At 38.3% G+C, this 21368-nt stretch overlaps 1 protein-coding gene across 2 annotated transcripts in view; it reads right to left on the bottom strand.

Annotated features, from left to right (window-relative positions):
• CDKL2 (cyclin dependent kinase like 2) overlaps positions 1-10631 on the bottom strand; it is a 51961-nt gene extending 41330 nt beyond the window's left edge. Inside the window, exons 1-3 of one of the 2 annotated variants that reach the window (XM_053901481.1) lie at positions 10144-10631; positions 9710-9782; positions 7586-7785 (exon numbers count right to left, since the gene is read on the bottom strand). In XM_053901481.1, the coding sequence (XP_053757456.1) occupies positions 7586-7753 (168 nt within the window). In that variant the 5' untranslated portion in view covers positions 7754-7785; positions 9710-9782; positions 10144-10631. The remainder of the gene's footprint in view (positions 1-7585; positions 7786-9709; positions 9783-10143) is intronic. The other variant, XM_019467358.2, reaches the window with a different exon arrangement.
• Between the last annotated feature and the right edge of the window lie 10737 nt (positions 10632-21368).

Below are 21368 nucleotides of genomic sequence, written 5' to 3'. Positions count from 1 at the left end.
CCCAGTAAAAATGGACAGAAATGAACCAGTACCCACTAGACTTCACATCATCTATAACAGTTTAAGAAACCCCAAACCTTGAATTTAGATTAATGTATTGGACTGGGAGCATCCCCATGCACCTGGCAGAAGTAAATGAATATCCTCTTTGGAGGAAGATAATTTTATCTTAGCCTCAAATTATTTCCAAAAAGAAATATCCAAAAACAATATCCAGTACAAAAAGGTAACGAAAAACGCAAGAAAGTAAGACACTATAAAAGCAAAAACCTTGAACTTATTAAGGTGGTCCTGAGCTCGCAGTGTGTGTATACCAGACCAGGGAAAATTTTAATGTAAGTAACTACTAACTAGTAAAGGTAGTTAATTATTAACAGGGATAAAAAGACTCTAAGGTATATTTCAAAATAGCAAATACAGACTAGCTACTACTTTCAGGGCTGAGGGAAAGTGCATAGAAAGTAACCAATACATTAGAAGAGCCTCCAGCCACAACCAAGGCTGAGATTCAGACTTCATTAGAGAGAGCATGACCGCCACAGACTGCCAGTGGTGAAAAAAATTGCTACAGGACACAAGCCAGAGGTGACGGAAGGGTGGGCAGCCAGCCAGGTGATAGAGAAACTTGCCAGAAATTGCAGGCAGGCAGAACTGGTTGTGAAAGATACTGATGTGAGCCTCAAAACCTCCCATAGAGTGATCTCATCCCAGTGCCCAAAAAAAAAAAAAAAAAAAAAAAAAAAAGCAGGCCAGAACCAGGAAGGGAAGCCTCTTCTTAAGGACTATAGTGTCCTTCCATGCCCTCTATGGTCAAAGCTTAATATCAAACTAGCTGGCGAAAGAGAAATGTTTATAGAGTCCAGCTCTACTTCCATGAAGTGGGGCAAAAAGGACTGACTTGAAACTGAAAGGTGGTAAATTGATTACCAGCCCAGGGTCCGTGGATACGGAAGAAGAAAATTAAAATCTCCCCAGGAAGAAAATGTCTTCACTTTAGCCTCAAATTATTCCAAAAAAATAATGTTTAAAATGTAGTGTCCAGCAAAAAAATCAAAGACAACCAGGCATACAAAGAAATATGATAGCACAAGTAAAAACCATCAGAACATAAAGAAGACCAAAGCAGAAGCAGAGTAAGTTCAGATATTGGAATTATCAGATACAGGCTACTATGCTTTAAAAGAAAAAAAAAAAAAAAAAAAGGGCGCCTGGGTGGCTCAGTCGGTTAAGTGTCAGACTTTGGCTCATGAGTCTGACTTCAGCTTAGGTCATGATCTCACAGTTCATGGGTTTGAGACCCGCGTCAGGCTCTGTGCTGACAGCTTGGAGCCTGGAGCCTGCTTTCGATTCTGTCTCTCTCTCTCTCTTGCTCTCTTTCTGCCTTCCCAAGCTCGTTCTCTCTCTCTCTCTCTCTCTCTCTCTCAAAAATAAATAAACACAAAAAAAAGAAATTAAAAAAAAGAAAAAAGTCAACCTCAAAAAATTGAGGAAACTTGGGGTGCCTGGCTGGCTTAGTTGGTAGAATATGTGGCTCTTGATCTCTGGGTCATGAGTTAGAGCACCACACTGAGGGTAGAGTTTAAGTAAGTAAGTTAATTAATTAATTATTTAAAATTAAAACAAAAAAGCAAAGCTTAAAAACAAACAAACAAACAAACAAACAAACAAACAAACCAGGACACCTGGCTGGCTCAGTGGGCAAAGCATGTTTGATCTCCGGGTTGAGTGTAGAGCTTACTTAAAAAACAACAACAACAAAACTGAAATCATAAAAAGTGATATAGCAGATTTAGAACCAAATACAAATTTTAGAACAGAAAAATATAGTAATTTCTGTTTGCAATAACAGTAGACTAGGTAATTTAGAACAAGTAGAAAAGTTTAAAAAAATATATAAAGCCACTATTTTAAGGGACAAGAGAGATGAGATAATAAAGAATATCTAAACTAGTATCTTGAAGACAGAGACCCAGGGAAGTGAGCCAAGCAATTAGAGTTGTTTTTTGTTTGTTTGTTTTGTTTTAGACCCTGGAAACATATCATTTCAGAGAGAAAATTAAGAGTCTGAGTGGCACTTTTGACAGTCTTGTGATCTAAGGTAATAGTGATTGGTGTCCAGGGGCCAGCAAGATGGAAAGAAGGGGGATGGCCCTGATGAAATCCTCTCACTTTGAGTTGGCCCAAAAAGTCCACAAACTATGATAAGGGTGAATCAGGTCTCTCAGGAACTACAACTCAAATTCAAATTATGTAACTTTCTCAGATTGGATTGAGAGGATGGCAGAATGTTAGGTTTCCTGGAGTACCCTCAAGAGTGCCCTCAAGAGCCTCACAGAAGCAAGTGTAACTCCTCTCAGGGAAAAGATAATATCATCCAGACACTCAAACTATGTATACAATTTTTTTTTTTTTTAATTTTTTTTTTCACCATTTTTTATTTATTTTTGGGACAGAGAGAGACAGAGCATGAACGGGGGAGGGGCAGAGAGAGAGGGAGACACAGAATCGGAAACAGGCTCCAGGCTCCGAGCCATCAGCCCAGAGCCTGACGCGGGGCTCGAACTCACGGACCGCGAGATCGTGACCTGGCTGAAGTCGGACGCTTAACCGACTGCGCCACCCAGGCGCCCCGACAATTTTTAAAAATTAATAGAGGCATATCAAAAATAAAAAGATCAAGAGAAAAAAAAAAGCAACCAATAGAAATAAACATATGGGAGATCCAGATAATAGGTATTAGATACAGATTTCAGAAGACTGTAATTTAAACAGTCATGAAAGCACAATAAAGAATTTGGGCAGCAAATTGGAAACTATTTTAAAAATCCAATAGAAATATTCTAATTGAAAAATATATCTCTAATTAAGAAATCAGGAGTGTCTGAGTTGGTTGAGCACCCAACTCTTGATTTCAGCTGAGGTCATGATCCTGTGGTCATGAGATGGAGCCCCACATAGGGCTCTGCACTGACATCAGGAAGCCTGCTTGGGATTCTTTCTCTCTGCCCCTCCCCACTCTCAAAATAAACAGATAAAGATTTTTTAAAAAATCAATGCTTAAGTATAAAAGTAGATTGAAAATAGTTGAAACTGAATTACTGAGTTGGAGGATAGGTCAGAAGAAAATACCTAGAATAAAGTAGGGAAAAACAAAAGGATGAAAAACACAGAAAGAGTATAAGAGACATGGGGGAGGCCTAATATATAAACTGAATTCTTAAATGGAGAAGAGAGAGAATAAGATAGTAGCAATACATGAAGCAATAATAGCTAAGAATTTTCTAAAAGTGACAAATGACATTATTTTACAGATGCAAGAGGTATAAAGTCAAAACAAATAAATAAAAAGAAACCCACATCAAGACATATTATTGTAAAATTGCTGAAAATCAAAGTCAAAGAGAAAACCTTAATGCATCCAAAAGAAAAAAGGACATACTAAGAAACATCCGATGATTCAAGAGCAGTGAGAACCAGAGAAACATTGGAATGGTATCTTGAACACACTGAATATAATGAATTGCCAACTTAGAACTCTATATCCTATGGAAATAATCTTTTCAACAAAAAGTAACATAAAGAGGTTTTTTTTTCAGACGAACAAAAATGGACACTGTTTCTTACCAGTGGATCAGCTTTAAAGAAATAATGTAGTTTTTTAAAACTCTTTTAATGTTTATTTATTATTGAGAGAGAGCATGTGCGTGTGAGCGGGGGAGGGGCAAAGAGAAAGGGAGACACAGAACCCAAAGGAGCCTCCAGGCTATGAGCCATCAGCACAGAGCCCCACACAGGACTCAGCCCCATGAACCGCGAAATCATGACCTAAGCCGAAGTCGGACACTTAACCGACTGAGTCACCCAGGCTTCCCATTAAAGAATGTTTTAAATACAAGGTAAATGACCCTAGATAGGAGCTCAGAAATGTAAGAATGGTTGATGAGTAATGGGAAGGGTAAATATTAGGTATATCCTAATAAATACTGACTGAACAATTTGGGGAAGGATTTAAATATAGGGAGAATTAAAAACACATATCAGGAATATCACATATATCTCTAGTGATTCACTACAGTGAATATGACTATGAGATACTGGCACAAACTTAGACATATAGACCAATGGAACAGAATAAAGAGTAGAAAAGCCATTTCTACATATAAGGACATATAGCAAATGAGGAATTCAGAGAGTGGAGAAAAGTTGGTATTTTCAGTAAATGTTTCTGGAATAACTGGACATCCATAAAGGCAAAATAAGACTTGACTGTGCCATACAACATAGTTAAGATCAATTCTAAGTGTACTGAAATATAAATATGAAAACCAAAGCTATTAAGTTTCTTGATGATAGTATAGAAGGCTACCCTAATCTCTAAGTAGTAAAAGACTTCTTAAGCAGATAAAGGAAAGGAAAATATTAAAGGAACCATAAGGAAAATATTAAAACCATAAAGGAAAATATTAAAAATTTGACTACATTGAAATTAACAACTACTATTGAGTAAAAATAACATTAAGAGAGTGAAAAGAGAGCTTTTTAAGAGAATAATAAACATTAAACTATAGTGGTTAGGAATGCATATTTGGTAAATGTGGGGGAAAAAATCATGGCAGTGATGAACATGCACATCAGGATAGTGTTTACCTTAAAGGAGAGGGAGGGGCTAGTGACCAGGATAGTAAAAGAAAAGACTTGTTGGCAGTGTTTTATTTCTTGACCTGGTGGTGGTTCTGAATGTTTGCTTCCTAACAATTCATTGAGCTATGATTATATTTTTGTGTATATCAACATATTGGCTAAATTTCAAAATAAAAAGTCACTTAAAATATAATATCCCAAATAAATGGCTCAGTGATGGAGATTAATCATACTGAGGAGAAAATTATTGAATCAAACGATGAACCAGAACGATCTATACAGAACAGTGCATAGAAAGACAGATGAAGAAAAAAAAAACAACAGACAATTCAGTGAGAAGATTTATGTTAACTGAAGTCCCAAAAACAGAGGATAAAGGGAATGAGTTGGAATAATAAGTGAGAATTTTCTGGAATTAATGAAAGAAATCATATCATAGATTCATAAAGACTCCAATCCCCAATGAAGCAAAATAAATTAAAAGATATCCAAACTAAAAAAAAAAAAGAAAAAAAAAAGATACCCAAACTACATACAATATGGTGAAATTTCAGGAAAACAAGATCAAAGGAAAATTTTTAAGTAGCCAGAAAACAAAACTAACTTATGCTAATTAAAATCAGGATACTTGTGATCTGGATAGAGCAAGAAGGCAGTAGTGTTGGGAGAAGACATAGGGGGGCTTATGGAGTGATTGTAATGTTCTTTTTCTTTATTTACATGGTGGTAATATGGAGTTGTTCAATTTTAAAAAAATAGAGATGATTCTTATGAGATATACACTTTTCTATATTTTATGTCCACTTTATGTTATAAAAGGCTGAAAGGAAAAAAGATCTAGACATAAAAAACCAAACTTATAGGGGCACCTGGTTGGCTCACTTGGAGGAGTGTGTGACTCTTGATCTCAGGGTTGTGAATTCAAACCCCATGTTGAGTATAGGGATTACTTAAAAATAAAATCTAAAAACAAAACAAAACAAAAAACCTTATAAAAGAGCAGCAGTTGGGGAGCAGTTGGACTGACAGCTGACTTCTCAGGAGCCATAATAGATGCCAGAGGACAAAACAGTGTTATCTTCATTTTATTGAAAGAAAACACTTGCCAACCTAAAATTCCATACACAGCAAAAATATCTTTCAGGGATGACAGCAAAAAAGACACTTGCATGCAAACTAAAATTGAAATGTTTTGTCCACAGTAGATCCTCACAAAAGGAAATCCTAAATAATACACTACAAAAAGAAAAGAGATCCCAGATAAATGGCCAGGGATTCAGAAGAAAAGGAAGAACAAAGAAAGTTATAGGTAAACATAAACCTAAATGAACTCTAAAAAGTAATTATGTCTTGTGACATTTAAAAATATGTGAGAGTTAATATATGACAATATTAGCATGCAAGATGGAAGGGAATAACCAGAGATAAGTATTGTAAGGATTTGTATTACCTGGAAGAAGAATACAAGTATTAGATAATGTTAGACTTCAACAAATATCTAAGATAACCACTAAAAAGTGAGAAACAAGATACAATTTTCAAAACTATTACAGGGAAATAAAGAAATGATGAATGTAATTAATCTAAAGAAAGAAAATAAAAAGAAATGTAAAACCAATAAGACAAATGGCACATATTAAGATGGTAAATTTATACTGAAATATATCAGAAATTACATTACATGTAAATAGACTAAATATTCCAATTAAAAGGCAGGGTTGTCAAACAGGATAAAAAGCAAAATGTGACCATATGATGTTTACAAAATACACATCTAAACAAGAATTAAGATGAGATGCCTGGGTGGCCCAGTTGGTTAAGCATTCAACTTCGGCTCAGGTCATGATCTCATGGCTCCTGAGTTCGAGACCCACCGTCAGTCTCTGTGCTGACAGCTCAGAGCCTGGAGCCTGCTACAGGTTCTGTGTCTCCCTCTCTCTCTGCCCCTCCCCCCACTCACACTGTCTCTCTCTCTCTCTCTCTCTCTCTCTCTCTGTGTGATGAAAGTGTTTGCACAAATTATTTTTTCTAGGATTTATGTATAGTGGGAAAACCTGGAGAAAAAAAAATTTTTAATGCCATTTACCCCCATCCCCTCCCTTCTGAGATGTCTTACCTGGCCTTGAACTTCATGTTATAGTATCGACCAAACTGTTGTACCTCCTAGGACATGTCCCATCACCTTTGCTGTTTCTGTTCCCTCCAACTGGGACAGCTCTTGTCAGCCATTGATATTAATATGAGCCAGGCAGAGTGTGCCTATATAAACATCCCCCAGTAAAAACCCTGGACACAGAGTCTACTGAATCTTCTTGGTAGATGGTATTTTACATGTGTTGTCTCCCATCCAAGTACTAACCAGGCCCGACCCTGCTTATCTTCCGAGATCAGATGAGATCGGGCACGTTCAGGGTGGTATGGCTGTAGACTACATGTGTTGTCAAAGCTCATTTTTGGAAAAAGTACATCCTGTGTGACTCCACTGAAAGAGGATTTTTGGAAACCTGTGACAAGTTTCCTCTGGAATTCACCCATGTGCATGTGCCTTTTCCTTTGCTGATTTTCCTTTATATCTTTTCACTGTAATAAATCAGAGCCATGAGATAGCCATGAGCTGCTATCTACTTAGTGCTCTGAGTCCTCCAGTTGAATCATGGAACCTGGAGTGGTCTTAGGACCCCAAACACAGATGATAGATAGATAGATAGATAGATAGATAGACAGATACAGAAAGAAGCAGCAAATACTTTAAAAATCATATTTATATTCATGGGATAAATGAATATGCATAAATAACAATTTCATTTGTTTATTGCCAAAAAAGAAGAAACTTATATCTTAAAGTTTAGTATGGAAATGAATATAAAAACTGTAATTTTTTGTAAAAATATAACCCTGATCAAGAGACAACTTTTTTTTTAACTCAATACACATATTTACTCACCTTAAGTAACTTGACTTCTCGCATAGCAATTTTTTTAACCATTTTGTCATCATCGCTTTCTAAGAACTTCTTTATGGCCACGATTCTTCCAGTATCTTTATTCCGACACTTCATCACCATTCCATAGCTCCCTTCTCCAACCAATCCTAGATTCTCATATTTTTCCATTATTAATTCAAAACCAATAGGAATTCTTCCTGCTATGGAAACCAAAACATGGAGTTAATAATGTTGAGTATATTAATTTCTTCCACCTTCCCAGGAAATTAATTCTTCCCCACTTGTTTTCCATATTAGAGGAGTCACTGTGTCAATGGCTGTCCTGTGCTGTCTCACAATTTCTTACTGTTTCCACATCTAAGCTGTTTTCAGAATATTAACATACATTTCATAATAGACAAAGCAAATGGAATTGAAGCCATTAAATTTAAATTATTAGATGCCATGTTAATGAAATTCAATATATTTTTAATTCAGATAAAGCAATACTTGAACCATCATTCAAAACAATTATAGCTTACTTTAGAAAAACAATTCCTTTTCACTCAGAGGTGAAAAAGTACAAGCGAGTTTGGTTTTGTGTTTTTTTTTTAAGATTTTATTTACTATGTAATCTCCATGCCCAATGTGGGGTTTGAACTCACAACTCTGAGATCAAGAGTCACATGACCTACCAACTGAACAAGCCAGGCACTGCAATGAGTTTGCTTGTAGTGAAGATCAAATTTATTTTTTTTACATTAGGCTTAAAAAAGTGAAGTTGAAAATCTTTATGCATTTTCTATTCAATTGGGAAAAATATTTGTTCACAAAATGACCACTTACCAAATTAACACTAAGGAACTTTGATAAACTTTTTTTTTTTTTAACTTTTCTTACCGTAGTAATTAAATTCCCATATTGAACTTACAAAATAACAACAATGGCATCACAGTACATAAGCAGATTGTTTAAAAATTAAATTTTGGTAGTACCACATACAATATCTCAAAAATACTTTTAATGATTGCTCACTATAAGTATGATCATTTGAATTTTATGTTTAGAATTCTTTTACATCTCATTATATGACATTTTCTGGTTAATAGCAATCCTAATAATGATTGATGAAGGATCAGCAATTATTCCACTACATATTTTGGTATAGAAAAAAACTTTTCAGTTCAAACTCAGATTTTAATTTACAAGGTTTGATTGCCATGAAATATACAAGCTAAGAAAACAAATATAAAGTTAAATTTATTTTTTAAATCTGATTTTGAAATTAAATTCCAGAAGCAAAGAATAAAAAAGTATTGTTCTTAATCCCAATACGGTTCTAAAAGTTTTAGAAGAAAAAATAATCTTTCAGTAACTATATATTCAAGTGATGATTCATAACTGAATTTTTTTAACTTAATAATACAAAAATACTCATTTATAAAATGTGGAAAGAAAAAAAAACCTCTCACTTATTTCATTAATTGTGTCCTCATGGCCATCTAAAACTAATTTACCCAGAGTGTGAATTGTGATGTTTTATTTGCTTCCCTATTAGTACACTGATAACAAAAAACAAAAAAACACCCTCTTTGTTCTAGCAAACTGTGATAATCCAGTGTATATATTTTCAGCAGTTTACCTTAATAATTTAGGGTTATTATAGATAGATAGATAGATAGATAGATAGATATAAAAAGCGTAGATATACATGGAAAACCAGAAGATTGATCTGCTGGGGAAAAAGATGAAAATAAATTCCAGTCAACACCAACTCCAATTATTTCACTATTTTACTACTAGCTTTGATAGTAGATTCTATAACCTGTTTAGAGAGCAGTGTCCCCAATGCTAACTTTTCACATATTTGACATATTAACTTCCATTTAACATCTATTAACTATTTTGAATATATTTTTAAATAAAACGTGTGTTTGGAAAAAAATTGTCAGTGTAATTCTCTCCCGCCTTGCCTGAATTTTTTTTTTCCTTCCATTAAGACAGCATGCTTTATTAAGGACTAGACTTTAGGTTTATCAAGCCAAGGACAAAAATAGCTGGACTCTATAACCTGGATCTTTTTAAACATTTTGCAGTTGGTGCCCTCAATATTTGAAAATGCAAAGTGAACAAAATTAAAATTACCTTAGGCATGTCTGAGATCTCCTGAAGCATATCACAAGCTAACATTAAGCGAGTTGACTACTCCAAGTTTATTCTGGAAACCAACCACACATTTAGTCACAGCACATTGAACACACCTGCTTTTCAAGCAGCACTGCCTCCAAATACCTTAAAAGTATCAGAGCTTAAAAAGCCTGTTTCCTGAAACAGTTACTCATAAACTATAGCTTTTCATGCCTTTTACGCCTGTGTGTAAGGGTGATACAAACTAAAATGATGCCTGGACAATTGGCAATGCGGTATTGCTGGATATGTGCCATATAAGCGTATGGTTTGAATCTCAACAATTTAGACAATAAAAATAGTGCGAATTATTTTGTTAAAGACAACCAGATTGAAATCTATCACAGATCAAAGAATGTGATAATAGAAGCTTTTAAAAGTACTATACTTACTGTTTCTTTAAAATCCTTTCGCATGGAAAGACCCAAAGGTTTTCAACCTGGAAACAAATTTGAGGTGAAATGCATCTCGCTCGCAGGTCTGAAAGATGCTGACTAGCAAACCAGCAAGTCCGGAGCTGTTATGATTTCTTCTGTGGACACAGTCACGGGTCCTAGGTGAATCAGGCAGGGAGGCAGATTGGCCTCAGCCTGCCGCAGGCTCACACTCAGGAGGACCACGGGCCGCATGCTGTCGTCGTCAAGGCAACGACCTCACTCTGCCCCAACCATAGGCTCAGCCTCCAGAAAGAGATACGGCCCAGGTCGGAATGCGTCCACGGCAGGCACCAATACGCCTGTTAAGGCCAGACTTGTAAGAAATTAGCTGGATGCACCGTCTGCCAGCTCGGAAGGTGCCCAGTCCCTGGAGTATGTGAACCTGCGTGGCTCCAGCAAGCCCTGGGCAAAGGCGTTGGCCACAGAGCTGCAAGAGGGCGGGTTCTCCCCCGCCCGGCCCCGCCCGGAGTGCGCCAAGCCTCCCGTGTTCTGATTGGCTGGGCCCTGTCGTCATGAGCTACGATTGGCTTAGCGCCCACCACTCGCCCCTTCACCTGGGGCTCGGCCCAGGTTCAGTTCACTTAAGCGCAGACGCCAGCATCCACACATGCTTCAATTCTCAAATAGAGGGGGTGCACTTTTCTGCGATCCCGGTGCTCACGGAGAGGATAGAATGGATGGTGGTTATGTAGAAAACGGAAGGCGGAGACAGGCACAGCTTCGCCGCTGGGGCGGTGAGCGGGCCCCGGGCCCCTGGCGCCCTCACCGGGGAAGGTTCAGGCCTGACCGCGGTTCGATGCTTCCTTTCCGGTCGGGGCAGTGGGACCAGGGTGGGCCAGGTAGGGGGTGAGGGTGACAGCCTAGGAGGTGATGATTAGTAGGTGAGGCAAGGTGACAGCACAACTGACGTTAGGAGGGACCTTGGGAAGGACACCCTGGGCACTGAAAGTGAGGGGATATGCTTTGGAGATAATGGAAAAGGGAGAAGGGACATGAATGAAAGAAGAGGAAAACGGCTCAGGCGGTCGGGGAACTAGAAGAGATGTACAATACTGGCGTGTGGCAGCCAAATAGAGGGCAGTTGGGGGTGAGACGTTTCAGGCACAGGCCGTGCCTTGCTTGAGGCTAGATCCATGACCAGGCAAAATTGGTAAGTCAGAATTACCCACAGGCTTAAGTCACATAAGAAACAGGGCATTCCTCATCTTCAAGTAATTTGGGGTTTAGGCCATACCCCTGCAGTGAAGAGGCCTTAAGCACACAGTTACTTTCATGTTAAATCATCAGAACTAAACATTTTATAATCGTCTTTGTTCTCTAGAACACCTTGATCCAGTGAAGAGAGTGTCCTGGAATAGAAGGTATTTGTACCCATAGTCAATATTGAGGTATGAATCCCTTCTTGTATACTAAGAAATAAATATTCTGATTTATAAATCATCTTTTGTGAGTTTGGGTAGCATGAATTAATCTGCCAGTGCTTGATCACCTTGGGCAAGCTGCTTAAAATCTACTTCTTGAACCTGTAATAATGAGGAGCAGACCTAGGACCTGGGTATGGAAAGAATACAATTCTTAGGTCAATCCAAGATGTCCTAATGTAGCAATTAGCTCTATCCTTAGTTGTGACCAAGTGGGGGGGGTAGTCATGTACCGATTTTGTTACCTCTATAGGCTATAACAGAATCTCACGAACTTCTGCTATATAAAGGGCAGACCCCCTTGCATAAAGTGGCAAATCGAAGTTTGTTGGGACTGAAGCTTGAGAACAAGAATACAAAAATATTTTACTTTTCCAACTTTACAAATATATTCAACAACATAAACATATAAAGGCCCCTCTAGGCAAGAGGTCCTGAAGCTTAAAAATAACACATTTATATCCCCAAGGGGATCAAAAGGATAAAAGACTAAAAATACTAGATTTGGTGAATAGACAATGCTTGAGAAAACAGTTTCAAAAATAACTGAGTTTGAAAGCTAACTGTGAAGGACACATACAGTATTCAACAACTCAACATTTTGGATAAAGCCATCTGCAGGTAGCATTATGTACAAGCAGGGTTGGGTTATTGCTTATTTTTCTTTTTTATTAGGAAATGTCTGTAGGGAAAAAGAATGGAGAGAAGCTTTAAAGAGGCAAGAAAAGGAATAATGAAAAGCCAAGAACAGGTGTGAAGAGAAGGTAATAAAGTATGAAAAGGTCTTAACCTTGAAGAGACTTAGAGAAAAAAGAAAAAACTGAGAAAAGTGTAGGACAGATACATTAGCTGGCCTAGATCTTCTTAGTAAAAGAACATTTTTGCTGAAAAAGATAATGATTGAGACTCAAGGATCTGAGAGCAGAAATACCTTGAAATAGGTAGTTACAAAAAAGTCATTTTGATATGACAAGAATACGAAATACTAAAATGTGCCCAGTTGACCCAGTTTCACCCAGGGTGAAACTGACTCTTTTATAGGATTTTGCATCCCAGGGGCAAGAATTAAGAAAATAGGTGGCATACAAGCTAACTCTTAGAGAACTGGTAGTGCAAGGAGAATAAACAAAGGAGTTAAAAAATCAAGTATGATGGAGGGGAGCCTGGCTGGCTCAATCAGAAGAGAATGTGACTCTTGATCTTGGGTCATGAGTTCAAGTCCCATGTTGAGTGCAAAGCTTACTTAAAAATGTTGTTTTTTTAAAAATCAAGTACGATGGAGAACAAACCACTGAAATGGCTTGCCATGGGTCCCAGCTAGATAGGGAGACATATTATGACAGAATTTAGCTAATAAACTGATAATACAAAGGCACCCTAGGAGTGGCGGTCACATAGGCATGAAGTGTAATGGGAGTAAAACAGGAGAAAAAGTGATTATTAAAGCAATTTGTGAATTTAAGACCTTGGAAATGGCACAAGATGATGACAATCAGTTCTGAAGGGTGGGATGTTGGCTGTTCCTTGGGGTAGCTGAAGATTAATGAAAAATGTCGTTGGAATTGAGTTCAATTCCATGAGGTCACAGTATGAAAAATGATGAACTTTTTATGAAAAATCATAACATGAACTACTCAGGTGAGACACTAGAAGAGTTTGAGAAGGACATTTTAATCACTGAAGAAAGTGAAAATATTCTAAAAGAACTAAAGAAAAGAGTGTGGGAGTGCATGAGATTGTCAATGAGAGAGGAGAGCTTGAGATACGGCAAAGAAACAAAGGTTAAAAGAGACTAAGGACCATATGATCCAGCAATTCCATTCCTAGGTATATACCCAAGAAAAATGAAAACATATGTTCACACAAAAACTTTTACACGAATGTTTATAGCAGCGTTGATATTCATAATAGCCAAAAAGTGAAACTCAAATGTCCATCAACTGATGAGTGGATAAACCATGGTATATCCATACAATGGAATATTATTCAGCCATAAAAGGGATGAAGTACTGACACATGCTACAACTTGGATAAATCTTGAAAACATTATGCTAAGTCAAAGAAGCCTGACATGAAAAGCCATGTGTTGGTTCCATTTATGTAGTGTCCAGCATAGGCAAATCCATAGAAACAGAAAGTAGATTAGTAGTTACCAGGTACTGTGGGGGGGGGGGGGATGGGAATGAGGAGTGATTACTAGTGGGTATGGGTTTCTTTTTAGGGTGATGAGATAGTGGAATTATATAGTGGTCATGGATATACAACCTTGTGAATACACTAAAAACCATTGATCTGTACACTTTAAAAGCATGGATTTTATGTATGTGAGTTATATCTCAATACAAAAAATAGACTACAGGACAAGAAATACATGGCCTTCTAAGATATCTTTTTCTATAAATTTATGTATTTTATCTTACAGTAGCCCAACTCTTCCTCACATTAGTGATCATCCCTATTAAGTGATACTTGGCGACAGTCATTCTCTATATATCTTGACATCCCAAAACAATGTGCTTTAGTCAGTTTCTTGCCAAAACAAACAAAATACCTTTCACTTAGGTCCCATGAAATACTGATTTATCATAGGTTTTTGGCATCCCTTCGAATGAGTCACCAAGTGAACAGAAGGGCCATAAAACCTCAGACTACACAAAGTACTCTTTATTTCCAGTATTATTATAGAGCGTGCACTTGTGAATACATCCCACCATTCTATGAAGAAAATGGACTGACTTATTTTGAAGTTCTGGTTCTTTGATGGAAGGACACTTGCCATAGAAGAGAAAATTCTGTTCTCAACCTAGTAGTTGATTCAATGACCTCATTACTGCATATAAAACTGATTAAGATGATGATCAGGTTCGAAAACCTAAAGTACAACTACCACTTACTTTGCCAAATTCAACATACATGTATATTACAGCAGTGTGAACCTGGAAATTCATTCCTCCAATGTGAAAAATATACATTGTTTGCACTGGCAACATGCCTCTTACAAAAAGACTCCCTTGATGTTCCATCTCCCTCTAGCCTCTACCCCATTCCTCCCTCTTTAATCTTTATAGCAAAACTACAGAAAAAGTCTATTTGGTTCTCTCTTTCTTGTTTTTTATTTTTAAGCAGGCTTCTCACCCAGCGTGGAGCCCCACTTGGGGCCTGAGATAAAGACCTGAGCTGAGATCAAGAGTCCAACTCTTAACCAACTGAGCCACCCAGGCACCCTGAGTCTATTTGCTTCCTTTTTTTTTTTTTTTTTTTTAACGTTTATTTATTTTTGAGACAGAGAGAGACAGAGCATGAACGGGGGAGGGTCAGAGAGAGGGAGACACAGAATCTGAAACAGGCTCCAGGCTCTGAGCTGTCAGCACAGAGCCCGATGCGGGGCTCGAACCCACGGACCGCGAGATCATGACCTGAGCCGAAGTCAGCCGCTTAACCGACTGAGCCACCCAGGCGCCCCAGTCTATTTGCTTCTTACCTCTAGTTGTCTCTCGGGCTTTCATCCTTATCATTTCACTGAAATAGGTTTTCCTGAAAGTCACTATGGCCTACATCCTGCCAAGGCCATCTGTGGCAGAGATTACTATTCACAGTAAGCTGGTTCCTTTTCCTGTATGTATTATGGCTTACTTATTTTCTGCCATCTCCGTTGAGGTTGGGGTCATGTGACTTAATTCAAGCCAATGGAATAGGGGATTTCTACCATTCACAGTCTTGGTCCATAAAAATCTCCACTCAAGATCCTCCATATTCCTGTTCTCTTTCAGCTGGCTATAACAAGGATGACTACAGTGTGATCTTGAAGCCACACATTAAAGCTAGTAGAGCCTTCATTCACCTGTGTTCCTAAATTTGACTCTGTGGTGGAGAGCCAGACCAGTGGCCTCTTCACCACCACTCTCCTATTTTTTATATGAGGGGCAAAAAAGCTATTGTGTTTGTGCCATTAGACATTTTGGGGGTCTATTTATTAGAGCAGATAGCCCAGTTTAATTAATTCACTATCTTTATTGACCTGTCAGCAGCATTTGCTACAACTGCCTATTCTTTCCTTCTGAGATAAACTCTTGAAACATAGCTTTCCATGACACCAGTTCTTGCCATATTTTGTCTCCCTCAGTTTCCTTTGCAGGCTTCTCTTGTACTAGAACCCTAAATGTTGAGAGTATCTGAGGGCTCACTCCTCAGCCTCTTTTGTACACTCTCTTCCTAGATGATCTCATCTTATCCAAGACCTATATTGACCACTCACAGCACTGAGCTCTCCTCAGAATTCCAAAATCAAACCACCTGGCATTTCTTCCTGGATATCCAATTGACATAGGAAACCTAACATGGCTGAGAGAACTGTTGATTTTTCCCTCCACAATCTACTCCTGTTCCTTCCATATCTCAATAGAATACCTCTCTCCACTCAAGTTCCACCAAAATCCCAGGGATCATCCTTGAACATTATTTTTCCCTCACATTCAGAATCCAACCCATAATTAAGTCTTGTAGGTTCTATCTCCACAATACATCTTATTAGCTGATAATTTATCACCATCTTCACAACTGCAGCCCTCATCCAAACCACCATCACCATCACCTGACATCCCTTCCTGACAGGCTACACACTAATTCAGATCACATCCTTCCCTGTTCAGGTCCCTACAATCCCAGTACAAGAGTAAAATCCGAACTACAAAGGCCACCCACAATTTAACTCTTATCTCTTGATATCTGCTGTTATGTCCACGCTGGCCTTATTGCCCCTGAACACACCACGCTCCTTCCAAACACGGGGCCTGTGCATCTGTTCTTCCTTCTATTTGGAATGTCTCCTACCAGATCTTACCAATGTTGTCTTCCTTCATTTGGGGCCTCAAATGTACCTCTTCAGAGAGGCCTTTCATCACCACCCTCAGTAATGATTAAGGAACAGTCCATCTCCTGTCACCATGGCATTCTCCACTAGTTCTACCCTCTGTTAGCCATGTGATCTTGGAAAAATAGCTAACCCCCAGTGCCTGAATTAACTCTTGTGTAAAATAAACAGTACTCCTTCTCGTAGGATTACTGCTGGGACTAAAGGAGTTGTATTGTGCCCAGAACTTATCAGGAATGAAGTTACTTCCTTCCTTCTTTCTTTCTTTCCTTTCTTTCTAATGTTTATTTATCTTTGAGAGAGCGTGCCGCATGAATGCACAAGCAGGGGGAAGGGCAGAGAGAGAGGGAGACATAGAATCTGAAGCAAGAAAGCTCCAGGCTCTGAGCTGTCATCACAGAGCCCAATGTGGGGCTCCAACTCACAAACTGCAAGATCATGACCTGAGCCAAAGTCAAGTCAGACACTTAACTGACTGAGCCACCTAGGCACCCCTGAAATTACTTATTTCTATGTTTGTTGCTGCCCTCCCTCAAAAAATACAAGTTTCCAGAGGGTAGGCTGTACCCGGCTGGATTACTAACCAGCACCTAGGAAGATTTCTGGCACATAGTAAGATTCTGATATTCACTGACTTTCGTGTAAATCCTTCTCACTTCTGTAACACATTTGTTACTGCTTTGAAACATCACTCTAAGTCATTTCTGTTAAGTCATCATGCTTTGAAATGTCACTCACATCTGTTCTCTAAGTCGCTATCCTTATCACCAGTGAGAATTTTTTTTACCTCTACAAGCTTTATAGTTCATCTCTTTAAAAACATTAAAAAAAAAAAAAACTAGGGTTATCAGATTTTAAAATATATGTAAAATCATAGGCCCTCAAAAAGTATTCCTTTTTCTCAGCTCAGAGACTCATAGTATTTAACAACGATTTGACTTCCCAATGACTTTTTATTAAGTAAACTCCACCCCCACCCCCTGACACGGGGCTCAAACTCAAGATCCGAGATCAAGTCACATGCTCTACCGACTGAACCAGCGAGGTGCCCCTGCAGATGTTTGACTTCTGTTCCAATTTTCTACTCTGCCTCATTACTTACTGCTGTGCTTCCTGAATGGAGTTCCTGATTAAGGGATCCTTAATTTTAGGATCCAACTAATGCTGGAGGCTGTGATTTTACAATTTGCTAAAATAAAACCAGGATAAAAATGCATTGCATTCAAAGTTTAAATTTCTGGTATTTAAAAACCCATTTTCTAAAATTAAATAACTTATCCTTTAAAGCAGATTGACGCTTGTGGCTAATGCAGTGTTTCAAATCATTTCATACTAGCATGACTGCAATATCCTGAGCTTCAGTCTCCTCGGCTGTAAAATAGTTAACGACATTTAACCTGCCTAAATATTAAATCAGAAACGTGGTTCATAGTATATCTTCAAATATTACAGAAAACTCGTTTTAGAAATAAAAATGGGTGTAAAGATATTTTACCAGTTGCACTATTTTAAAGCGTTAAGTGTCTTGTCTTTCATTAATATCTTCATGCTATCCAGAACTCAAGTCATTCTCAATTCATCAAAATACCTAAATTCAGCTGCCAAAAAATAAGCTAAATCTATTTCCCCTCCTCAGACAGAAGTCTTGAACTACAACAGCACATCAGTTTTCCTTCTTCCATTCTTGTCCTCCACCAATTCTTCACCTGTCATTATTCTATCACTCCCATACTTAATTTTCCTTAATGGCTTGCTGTAGTAATTAAAAAAAAAAAAAAATCAAATAAACTCCTTACCCTGGTTTAGGTGATCTAGTCCGTCTCTCTCCTATCCCACCTCTTACCATTCTGCCACCTCTCGACCCTACTTCACCTACCCCAGGCACTTACTACCTTCCATGCTTTTCCAATTTTACAGGCTTTGCATTAGCTGATCCTCTGGCTGGAGTGCTGGAATGCGTGATTGAGGAACACCATCCTAAAGCTGACACCCACTTGCTAATGTATTACCTTATCTTCATGCTTTGCCAAGTATTTACAACTATGTCTTCGCCATTATCAAGTAAATAAGCTCAGGGAGACCAATGGACTTATTGACTCATGTAACTTCAACATCAAGAACAGGGCCTGGGGGTGCCTGGGTGACTCAGGTCACGATCTTGTGATTTTTGAGTTTGAGCCCCCCATCGGGCTCTGTGCTAACAGCTCAGAGCCTGGAGCCTGTTTCAGATTCTCTGGTTCCTGCTCTCTGCCCTGACCCCTCTCATGCTCTCTCTCAAAGCCAAGTATTAAAAAAATAAATTAAAAAAAAAAAAAAAAAAAAGAACAGGGCCTGGTACACAGAGCTGCTCAGTCAACACTTCATCAAATGTTAAATGGTTTGTCATTAAAACAATAGTATAATGGGGCACCTAGGTGGCTCAGTCGGTTAAGTGTTCCACTCTTGATTTCGGTTCAGGTCATGATATCATGGTCATGAGATTGAGCCCGTCAGGCTCTGTGCCAAGTGTGGAACCCGCTTGGGATTTTCTCCCCTGCACCCCTCAAAGATAAAAGTAAACATCAAACAGAAAGCACACAAAAAAATGGTATAATAGATAGTATAAAGGAAATGTCAAAGTATTTACAAGGACCATCTATGGATTAGACTGTGAGAGTTCATTCCTTTGGATTACATGTATTTTGTATAATGTGCACGTTTGTTTTTTTATATTGCGGTAAATATACATAAAATTGGCCATTTAGAACTTTTGAAATAAAAAGGCACAAGCCAAAATTTTACACAATTCTAGATAGCCTGACCTTTCCAAATCCAAGGTTTCACTAGCACTCCTGCCTCCTTACCCAGAAAGCCTGTTTTTCACTTGTGTTCCACACACCATTTTATTTCTCCAGTTATGCAAGTGAGAAACTTAGAATTCTTCTTGGATACTACCCTTTCTCTCACCAAAACCTGGCCATTTTACCCAAGTCTTTCAAATTCTTTAGATTTCTAACACAGTACTTGAGTACACCTCAGTACAAGCTAGTACTACCAGTCTATTATCATATCTTTTGACTGAAATACTGGCAGTATCCATGACCTGATTTAATCCATTTGCCACAGAACTCCTTCAGTTTGTTTCCTATGTAGCTAGAGATCTTTCAAAATAAAATTATCTGCCCCTACTTGTTAAAATCTTCAACTTCTCATTGCTCTTAGCATTAAGACCAACCAAGGCCCTTTATGGTCCGCCCCCCCCACCCCCCTGCCACCTTCTTAAATATGCACCCACACACTTCTTACAGCCTGAAAAACTGATAGAAGGGAGACAGGGAAAGTTTTGAGAACAGATGAGACTTCAAATATTTCTATGGTAAACAGGTCAAAAAAATGAGATGTTCGTTATTAGAGAGCCAGGTATGCATCAATCATTTAGAGAAAACACATTGTTTTGGATTTTGGAATTTGGAATTTCCTAGGACTTCAATGAGGTACGTGGCAAAAAACGATTTAAAAAATGTGTCTGGGGGTGTGCCTGGGTGGCTCAGTTGGTTAAGTGTCTGACTTTGGCTCAGGTCATGATCTTATGGTTCAAACTGAGTTTGAGCCCTGCATCGGGCTCTGTGCTGACAGCTCAGCCTGGAACCTGCTTCAGATTCTGTCTCCCTCTCTCTCTGCCCCTCCCCCTGCTTACACTGTCTCTCTCTGAAAGATGTAAAAAAAAAAAAAAAAAAAAAAGAAAGAAAAAAAATGTGTTTGGAACACAGAATAGGTTGACCGCAGAAATGCAATGAAGTCAAAAGTAGTAATTGCGGGGCACCTGGGTGGCTCAATCAGTTAAGTGTCCAACTCTTCATTTCGGCTTCAGGTCACAATATCATGTTTTGTGAGACCAAGCCCTGCATCAGTGCAGAGCCTACTTGGGATTCGCTCTCTCTGCCCCTCCCGTGCCCTCTCAAAAATAAACAAGTAACAACGAATACTTGCAGAGGACCCATTACACTGTTTTAGATACTTTAAAGACTACCTCACTGAGAATCCTCACAATCACCCACCCTACAAAAGCAGCACAGAACAGTGGAATTCCCAAAGCCCAGCTGTCTCCAAAGCTCTCCTCTTATTTCACTATATAGTAGCTACTAAATGGATAATCAACCGAAGCTGAAGTTGTGCCTGGCCTAAGGGAAACCACCCGAAGTTTTCCAGGAAAGAGAGTAAGTGCACAAGGGATTCAGAGGGGTTGTGAGGTGGTAAGATAAAGCACAGGAAACAAGAGCAGTTAAAGGAATATTATTGTCACAAAAGTGAAAACATTTTGGGTGCCCAGATGGCTCAGCTGGTTGAACGTCCGACTTTAGCTCAGGTCATGACCTCACAGTTCGAGTTCAAGCCTCATGTTGGGCTTTGTGCTGACAGCTCAGAGCCTAGAGCCTACTTCGGATTCTGTGTCTTCCTCTCTCTTGCCCCACCACCTCTTGCTTTCTCTCTCTCTCTCAAAAATAAACTTAAAAAAAAAAAAAAAAGTGAAAGCATTTGAAATAGGCAGCCAACTTTATCAAAACTATTAGAAGGAAAAAAAATCTGAGATCAAGGACAAAGAGATCAATTAATTTGGCAATAGAAGCATAGTAATCTTCCTGTGAACGTTTAATTCTGAATTTGCATTTATAGTATTTTGCCAGGTATTTGCTAATAATAAAAACTCTATTAATTCTGAAGCATATTAAACATATGTATACATACATAAACAGATTTGAAGATTTTAGTCTCTATTTGTCAAAAATACCCAGAAACTTTGTTAGGAATTATTTGGTTTAATGACATAAATTATTTTAAAAAATTACTCTCTGTATGAACCTACTGAAATCTTATCACAAAGGGAAATTTCTTTCTTGATGTAATACTAT

This window comes from Panthera pardus, unplaced genomic scaffold, assembly GCF_024362965.1.
Source record: "Panthera pardus isolate Hobbes unplaced genomic scaffold, ASM2436296v1 HiC_scaffold_13, whole genome shotgun sequence".
In the NCBI taxonomy this organism is placed as follows: Eukaryota; Metazoa; Chordata; class Mammalia; order Carnivora; family Felidae; genus Panthera; species Panthera pardus.
This window is presented reverse-complemented; position numbering and strand designations above follow the sequence as displayed.